This window comes from Seriola aureovittata, chromosome 13, assembly GCF_021018895.1.
Source record: "Seriola aureovittata isolate HTS-2021-v1 ecotype China chromosome 13, ASM2101889v1, whole genome shotgun sequence".
Lineage (NCBI taxonomy): Eukaryota > Metazoa > Chordata > Actinopteri > Carangiformes > Carangidae > Seriola > Seriola aureovittata.
This window is the reverse complement of record NC_079376.1, coordinates 14,698,606-14,707,912: the sequence shown is the minus strand read 5'-3', so window position 1 is coordinate 14,707,912 and position 9,307 is coordinate 14,698,606. Positions and strand designations below refer to the sequence as shown.

The 9,307-nt window shown below is 43.8% G+C and overlaps 1 protein-coding gene across 1 annotated transcript in view; it reads left to right on the top strand.

The window, feature by feature from the left end:
* Nucleotides 1–6,484: 6,484 nt before the first annotated feature.
* The window catches only part of kif26ab (kinesin family member 26Ab), a 66,703-nt gene continuing 63,880 nt past the window's right edge, over nt 6,485–9,307 (top strand). The window contains exons 1-2 of the mRNA XM_056393549.1: nt 6,485–7,015; nt 7,263–7,481. Coding sequence (XP_056249524.1) covers nt 6,953–7,015; nt 7,263–7,481 — 282 coding nt within the window. The 5' untranslated portion in view covers nt 6,485–6,952. The remainder of the gene's footprint in view (nt 7,016–7,262; nt 7,482–9,307) is intronic.

The window sequence follows — 9,307 nt, the reverse complement described above, 5'->3', positions numbered from 1 at the left end:
AAACCCTGAAACCCACATGAAACTACAGCTGCTGGCTAAAGATTCCCGAGCAATTTCAAATTTGACATGGTTTTCTATATGAATTAGTGCACATCTACCCAGTTGTTGGAGGTCATTTCTGTTAATGTGCAGAGTTCTTTTGTGTCCTTTACAGAAATGTGTTCTGAATAACAATTTGATTCATTGTTAGTGCACCAGGCCTTCAGGAGAAATGCACAAACCCAAACTGCAGCTTGTCTAACAGCATTCTGTGTGAGCTCCTATTATCTGATTGAGATAAATTAGAGTTTAAACCAGAAATCAGACAAAAGTAAAAGATAAAGATGACAAAATTCCTTATGTCCATGTGACTTCTCAGCCTGCACTGGCTGGTATTTGCTATCTCTGTCTTGAGGGCGGCTGCCCCTTCCTGCTCCTTGCTGGTGGAACCCAGCTCATCCGGTTGGACCAGCATGGGTTTCATTCCTGCCTGAATGAGAGGCTTGTATGAACCTAGCCCAAAAACACTATATAAGAGCTGTAACACTGCAGTCACTCAGTCTGAGCAAGGATGACACCAAGGAAACACCATCGCAAGGAATGAAGTCAGCTTCTCCAGGTGAGCAGTCGGACGCAGAGCACTGTGGCTGAAGCCTCTGCTTGTTTTTCTGGATTTATTCTGTAGCGAGTAGGGTTTGCAACCTGTTGCAGTGATTGTCTACTTGTGTCATAACCAACAGATGATCTCAGAATCTAATTCTAGCTTCTGTTTTTCTTTAGTTAATGGAGTCAACAGTTCAAAGGACGGACTTCACCCTGAAGAATTGTGTAGTCTCTCTGATTAAGTGGTTCTCAACAGTTCAACAGTTCTTTGAGAAAATTGTGAAATGTTTAGGACCACTTGACCAGTCAGACGATTGCTGCCAACTTTGGAAAATGCTGCTTTTTTAAATGGATCTGTAAAAATGGCAAACATTTGAGAAGGCCTGACTTTTGATGATTTTACAACTATTGTGTGATTCCATCTGCTCTGCTACTTCCTTAATGTCTCTCTCTGTCTCCTTCTCTCATTGTGCCCCCTTGTGTTACAATGACAACTGCAGTCCGGGAACTGTGGGGGATTGTAAAAATCATTAGGCTTCAGTTATTTCATTCTGCTGGCACACATACAAAATTTTTAATAGCCCTGCTGAGGCAGTAATGCCGTCTTTTTCACTGTTTCCCTGTTGCTACTATTCAGAGGTACTGATTAAAACAAGTCAATAAAGAATCATTTGTCTCTGTTGAGTCTGTTTGGGCTGATGGAGTCTGCAGGGATGGTTGCTCTCCAAAGTCCTGAAACTTGCTGCCAAGGTAAATATCTCAAAATCACTGCATCTAATGTCATTTTACATCCAAACCAGAGAAGAGTGATGACTATTTTTTGGTATATGTAGATAAATAATTGGACATAGGTCACCTACTTCTGCTTTCAACTTGATTTATGACAAATGTTTTGTTCTCTTATTCGCTATTACATTGATTAAAGCATTTCCAGCAACTTTAAACGCCTTAATTAATTTCTAAACACACATGTTTACATACAGGACTAGTTTGATGTGGATTCCCTGACCTAAAGACTCACAATCTGACTACTCTGGCAAGAAAATCCAGATGCCTTTTTCCCAAGGAATAGGCTACTTTATATTGCATAAATCATTCATGAAAGCACTGTGCACCGATTATTCCCCCTCTCCTTTTTAGACAGCCCCCTTCTCCATTTTCCCCTCTTTGATCTCCTCCATGCGCCAAGAACTATCAATATTTGCTAAACGTTTCTCACAAAGCCTGTCCGTGCACCGGGAGAAGCTGCAGAGGTCTCACAGGCAGGGGATAAGACATAGGAGAAGCATTAATGAGATGCCCAGAGCGATTTCCCTGTACGTGCGCAAGGGCAGCAGATGTAGCAGCACACGCGCTCCCAGGGGGGATCCCGTCCTCCGAATTTCATCAGCGGCGGAGGGGAGACCCATCACCCAGACCTCCTCCAGTGGGGAGAGCTGGGTGACGGACGTGGTAAATCATCTTTACCATGGATTGTAATTATCGGTGTAGCTAGTGACAACCCCTGCATCCACCCCACCCCAAGATAGTGTCCGTGTCTATTCCTGTGCGCGTGAGTGAGACCTGAGGAGGTGATGAGTCGCGTGGTTTGCGAGGTGTTTGTGGGATCAAAAATAATTTATTCATGCCTAGAATATTTATTATTTACCCCCCTCTGCTCAGCTGTCAACGCATCATTGTTGCCTGAGAGTCCAAACCTTGGTTTTTAAAAAAAGAATTTCTCAGACCTCCTGAAAAAAATAAAACCTGCCCGGGGGCACCCAAAACTTTTCTGTCCGTCCCACAGACCTGCAACGTGAAAGTTTAGAAACACCATCTAATCAGATACATTACATAATCAACTGAGCATGAATCTAAATTCAAATTAAATTGTTTTGGCAGCCATCTGTTAGGAATCAGCTGTCTGAACCAGCAGTGTCCGCCCTGAACATAATCTCCTTGCAGCTATCCCATTGTTTGTTCAGTTAAAGGGTCAATCCCCCAATTTTACACATTGATCATCTTACTCTAATGATGTCATAGTGATGCCATCAAGGTTATCCCAGCTTGGACTTAGAAACTGTACATTTTTAACAGAAAACCTGTGTTACAAACTGGCAGTGAGTTTGGAAGATGTAGTTATTCATGAGGCAGGGAAGGGCTAATGAAGCATTCTGTCCTCTTGCATCATGGGAAATGTAGGATCCAGTGTTTTTGGAGCTTGAGCCATACCACTGTTGATGGGACTAAACCATCAGGATATTTCAGCCTCTGCTGCTTTGATTTTGACCATTATTTCCAAGTCTGCTTTCTCTTTGGAGTCCTCCAACTTTTAAAGGAGTGCAACACTAAATCCCAGGAATATCCTTTTAATCCAAAACCACTGAACTAGACTCTGATTCATGCACTTTGTGTTTCAGCTGTCACATTAAAATTGGATTCATTTCCAGCTGTGAAACATGAGAACTTGCCCATATCTCAGTAAAATCACAACGGGTGCCATCATACTGTCCCACTGTTCACAGTCTGTGGAGTGGCTCCATGTGGATGACATCATCACTGCAGTCTGTCTCTCTGCTGTTCGGCTCCAGCAGAAACAGGTTCAAATTCATAAATTAAAACTGAGCTGACAAACTGCTCTGTCGATTCTGTTTTACACTAATATTTCCCGTTGAAACATAGTCTCGGCAGTATTCATATTTTCCTCTAATACTGCTTAGTCAGCCTAATTATATCAACCTCATGATTTCCCTGAACCACATGCCCTTCGTGCTCTCAGCCATTCAATCTGTGATAATTAGCCTCGGACTGCTAGAAATAGTGAAGGCTATATTCGTTGAATGGTCTTTAGGACTCATGAGATCTTACTGAATTTTAGACAGGAGTTACATTATTTAGCATTACACAACAGTTAGTTCCGACCAAGTAATTTGATTGGACGAGAGGCATGAGTGCTGATGTAGAGTACAACAACACTGGGACTTTTAACTACACTTATCACTCCGCTTCACAGGTGTTTCTTTAACCGTTAATTAGCGTTACATTAGCGGTCTAATTATCTAGCTTAGATTGTAACAAACTTTGCAAAGATTAATATAATTCCAGAAATAACATTTGAATTAAATGATGTATGGTCGTCAGAAGAGGATGAAGGGAAGAAGCCTGGATACTTCAGCGCATTCCTGAGGTAACGTGTGGACAAAGTAGAAAGATAGTGTGCACTGTGCAGGTCAGGAAAATGTTTTTGTGTTATTTAGCAACAGTCCAGTACCAGTCCAAATGCCGGACTGGGCCTATTTGTGTTGGCGTAGCCAAATAAATTATGAAATAAACAAACAAACAAAAAAGATAGGCCTGTGGCCTACCTATGACCGAATCACAGCTGTGCTGATATTCAGTAGCTTACAACATCTCTCCTGTGATATTATGTAGAGCTACAGACACCTCGAATGATCAAGTTGCTCCTAAGTCACACGAGGGTGTTATTCAGTGTTAGCAGATTATTTCAAAACAAATTTTGTTTGATTTGATTTTGATATAACCTGCAGATAAGTATAGCCCATTGAAATCAATCAAAATCAAATCAGTTTTTAATTGAAAAAGCCTATCCCTACAGTTGATCTTCATAATGACAGAAAGTAAATAAGACATCAAGTGTCTCATATGAGATTCCCTTGTGAGAAACAGTGATGTGAATGTACCCTGCAAGAATATTATAGGCTATAGGAGACAGAAATGCCATGCAGTAAGCTATGATGAGGTCATTACTGTGTGCACAGACACATTGTAGCCTGTCTCCACATGAATATTATAGGAACATTACAGGGGACCGTCGTTAGGGGATATTTCCAGGATTGTCATTGTGTTTTACATCTTTGTGTGGGGGCTGACAATGATGCGCCAGCAAATCGGGTGGGAGAGCAGGTCATCACTGTCTGACAGGGGTGCTGAGAGAGAGAGAGAGAGAGAGGGAGAGAGAGAGAGGGTGACTGGGTGAGTGACTGAGGGAGAGGGAGAGAGAGAGAGAGAGAGGGAGGCAGGGAGAGAGAGGGAGAGGGGGTGGTGGGCTGGAGATCACGGAGCAGCAGATGCACAAGGTGCTCCTTCGCTCTCAGACCTCTAGCAGCGCTCACAGATCAGTCCTGCCCCAGGATGGCTTCAAAAGTGTTTCAGTGGATGTAAACCTTTTTGCATGCCGGATGGATTGCATTGCTTCATTGTCTTCTCGGACTACTGGAAATCTCAGAGGTTATTTTACGCACACGTGCGAGCGCTCACTGTGAATCACTGGATGTCCGGATTAAAAAACCTTGTGGCTCTTTTTGGAGGGTATGACAGATATGAATTAGATGGATATACAAATCAAATAGGTTTCCTGCGGCGTGGAATATTTTCTAGGCTACACTTGCAGCCCACATGGCTTTACCAAACTCACCGGGGTCTCCCGGAGCCGGGAAGCCCAACCCTGGCGTCATAGACCTGGGGACAATCTTCGTGGACTCCGACATCATATTTGGATTTACAAGTCACCTGCTGAAGAGAAAAACAAAGGTAAGAGTATTCAGAGGGGGTGATTGTAACACGTTATTTCAACGATGATCTCATGCTTGAGTGTTATTATTGAATCTAAAATAAGTGGGGAACAGTGATGAGGAAGACATGATGCGCTCCTGTCCAGTATTCAGGACCTTGAACAGCACCATGCAGCGTCCTCAATCTCTTCTCTGATCTCAAACTCCATCTTTGCTTTTTCGCTCATCATTAGTTTGTATGTCTCATTCAACACATGCAACATTTTGCAGCAAATAAAAGTGTCTTAACTTTTTTTTTCTTAGCCTACGTGTGTTGAGCTTAAGTGGCCAAAATACCTAGAGGTTTGACAGAAATTAGAAGCTGCTTTCACTGAAGCCATAGCAGCTTCAAATATGAGTGATAACATATTGTGGAAATATTTGTGGACTAATGGAAGATTCAGACTAATTGTGAGCTTGTTTTTTCAGTTTCTTACCACAGATCTTTGCGTGTCTTGAAACGATCCTTTCGCAGCCTCAATCCTTTTTTGCAGTACATTTCGAAAACTGCTTTGAATCACAATAAAACTGTATTGAGCGTGTATACTTTTCACGTGACTCCGAAACAACATATAGCAAAAAATACAATTTGGTATAAGTTGTACAATCAGGAGACAAAAGACTGTGGTTCCCCCCCCCCCCCCCCCCCCCCCCCTAAATAGGTCGTTTGAGGGCAGGGAAAAAGAGAAACCGTCTGTGATGGTTGAAAGCAGCAGCAGTGCATGTGGCCACTGTCGCTTACATCACCCGCATGAAATATTTAAAGTTTACCAATGAAATATTTAACCTTAGTACCCCCCACCCTTTCAGTTTGAGCGACGCTGTTCTGCGTTTGCGCCAGAGGATGGCGCCAGAGTTACACCAACAACACACAGATGCAGTTCAGCGCCCGCGAGGATGGCAACAGTTGCTGATGTGCAACCATTCTATTCTATTCTATTCTATTCTATTCTATTCTATTCTATTCTATTCTACTCTATTCTAGATAAATGCATAATTTCCTGAAAATGTCATGGAGTGCATTGAGTTTTCTTGTAGTGGTATTTGTTTGATGGTCACCAAGAAGAGACCTACTCACCTTTTAACCCACGAAACCTACAAACACGTGTAGTGCAGCCAAACTGTTCAAACCCAGTGAACTTTAATTTCTAGTGGAGATCCCAAAGTTCAGTATTTCATGCTGAATTTTGGGGAATGTGCATTAGATGATGCACAAGCCATCTAGAATATTTCCATTTGATGGAATGGTGCAGCCATAAAAACGTGGAGTTTAAATATTTCTCTCGGTGTAAGAGAAATATCCTTTAGCTTCAGTGAACATGTGGAAAAGCTGATGCTTGATGTACATGTTACTGTCAGACTGTGGAATAAGGTGTTTTTTCAAGCTACTTAAGAGGAAAAATGCAGGAAGGTGTGTTTTTAGGGGTTTAAATGATGTAGACCACTCTATCTGCGTCCGCTACACCACGCATTGAGACTGGTCCATGGCATAATAACAGCTCATATAGTCCCGCCACCCTGCGCAAGAAAGTTTTCTTCAGCCCTCCCATTCCTGTTGTAACACCGCCTCCTGCGCACCGCTGAGAAGTCTCCTGTACCAAAACTCCTCCGCTGCGGGGAAACTTGAAGCACACACTCACCAGTTGTCTTCGATCAGCAGCTACTGGTCCAGCACAATCTGACAGATGACTGGTAACCTTCAGTCAGGTCTTCAGTCCAGCCTATGGCTCTGCCTCGTGTTTCTCAGCAGCAAAAGCTCTGAGTGTGGAGTTTCACGAAGACGTTCTCCTGAAGGTGCAGCCTAACCTTGATCTGGGAGAATGAGCTTATTTGGGGGCAGCTCAGCTCCTGATGGAAGGGACCCTAGCAACCGCATGTTCACTGTAAGTGTGTCACTGCACATGATTGAGTGTAAATAGGTGATTTTCTTCTGCTCGTGCGAGTTTCCACTTAACAAAAAAAAAAAAAAAAAATGCATCTCTGTGGCGTACTCTTGAACAGGTGCTCTTTACTCAAACGGGTTGTCAGGCACAAACAAACAGTTTCACTATCACTCGTGTGCATTGGAGGTATGACTTGTTCCTTTTCTTACAACCAAGTAGTTAACTAAACTTTTTCCTTATGCTGAAGGTGGAAGGATGTCCGAGTGGAGAGTCTCCGGTAACCCCCAGGAAAAGACTCCACTCTGCGGAGGACCCGCGGTGCAGCAGCCGGCCTCCTCCTGAGGGCGCCGGGTCGGTTTCCATCCCCGAGTCGGAGGAGAAAGGAGGCTTCTGCCAGCAATGTCAGAAGAAAGTGTCAGAGCTGAAGAAGCAAGCGCTAGCCCTGGCTGACCAAAACTCACTGAAGGTTGGTGAAATCATCTTTTAGGCCAATCTCTTTGTTAAAGTCCAACCTTTTTTGTGCATTCATTAACCCCTTAAAGTTTGAAATAATGCAATCACATGGTTTGCTTTTTTATGGTATTTCTAATTAAACATAGGCACGCTAGGTTTAGTGTACATGTGAGCAAGTTACAGTCACTGTTGTAAATACAGAGTAAAGGAGAAGTCTGGCATCACCTCTGGCAGCAGCCTCTCAGTCTGAGCTGCTGTAACATTTCTGTAGAGCTGCTTGTGTCTTTTCTCTTTTCTTGCTTACCTGCACCTGCTCTTAACATTGATCTATCCATTTATAATCTATGGGGAATGAAATAAGATCCGCTTGATTGTTTTTAATTCTTCTAAGAAACCTCTCACCATCCACTTGTAAAGTTGTTTATTTCTATACTTGACTTCAAATGCTGGCCTTGAATGTGAAAATGGAAGCTTTTGAGACTTTGAAAGTGGCCCATTGTTTGGCTAAACAATGCTTATCTCTTTATTTTGCTGTTGGGTGTGGGGGGTCGAGGGGTTTGAAATGAGCGAGCTGCTCACGTTGGAGACTGAGGAGGAAGTGAAGTCCCAGTCGACCTTCGCTGTGCATTGAAAGTGTTCCTGTATGGCTGCTCCCACAATTCCCACCACTGTTAAATATAGGCCCTGAGACTGCTGTTGTTGTGGCGGGCTGGGTTTGCCCTCGGGTCGGTTCTCCTTTGTTGTCCCGTTTTTAGAGAGCGAGTCTCAACGTCAGATTGGATTACAGCTCTTTAAGGTTCACCCCTAAATCCCACAGCACCTGATGTTCATACGGGAACAGGTATACAAGGGACAAGGGGGCATTTCTGAAGCACCTGGGCTCTCTGTTTGAGACATCTGTATGTGTGGTCTAATCTTTGTTCTGAGCAGATCAGATCTATTTTCAGGTATCAGGTAAGTCCACCCCGTAAACACATTAAGCCTACCCCTAACTGCCATTATCTGCCATGGGAACTGACCTCCCCTTTTTAGTGTGGGACCCTCCAGCAGTACTTTGTGGCCCTCACCAGGTGTTCTGTGTTGTAGAAAGAGATGAGAGCTGCCCCCCTTTTTCCCCTATTTTGCACTTGTTGATGGCTAAATTGGGCCTTAATTCCGGGGTGGCAAACAGTGATGGCAGGGTGCTGTTATTGTACCAGGGTTATGGTATGGGCTACTCCAGCTGAAGGATAATAAAGCCATTGTCTTTGTGAGTTTGAGCTGCTCACCTGTTGGGCTTCATAAGATGGATGCGGTTATGGATGATCGCTTTCAAATTGCTTCCTCCATGGAGGGAATAAGGTCAGCGGGGCGACTCAGGTGGCCTGCTGGTGTGTCTGGGATCACACTACCTGCAAGGGGTTCGCCAAGTGTTGTGTCTGCGATTGTCATGGGAAAAAATTACGAGAGCGGAGACTGTTTACCAGAGGTCGCACTTCCCCGCCCTCCCCATCCGCCTGGCTTTTTTTTTTTTTATGAAGAGGAAGTCGGCTTGGTCCCCAGACATCCCTCTCCCCCCTCACCCTGCCTGTGGACTTATTGTTTGAATACAGTAGTAGTAGCGAGTAGATAAAAATTCAAGGAAAACTGTTTGGGTAGAGTGAATGTGCTTTCATACATGAAGCCTACTACAGGGAAAGTTCACTGTTCACACACACACTGAAATCTCCCAGAAAGCTTTTGTGTTTTCCTGTTTGGGTCTAAAGGAACCTGCTTATAGTGTGTCCTGCAAAAAATTTAGGGAAGTAAAGGCCCTTTCCCTCCACACTGTGGTTCAGTACAGCCCACCAGAGGGGTAAG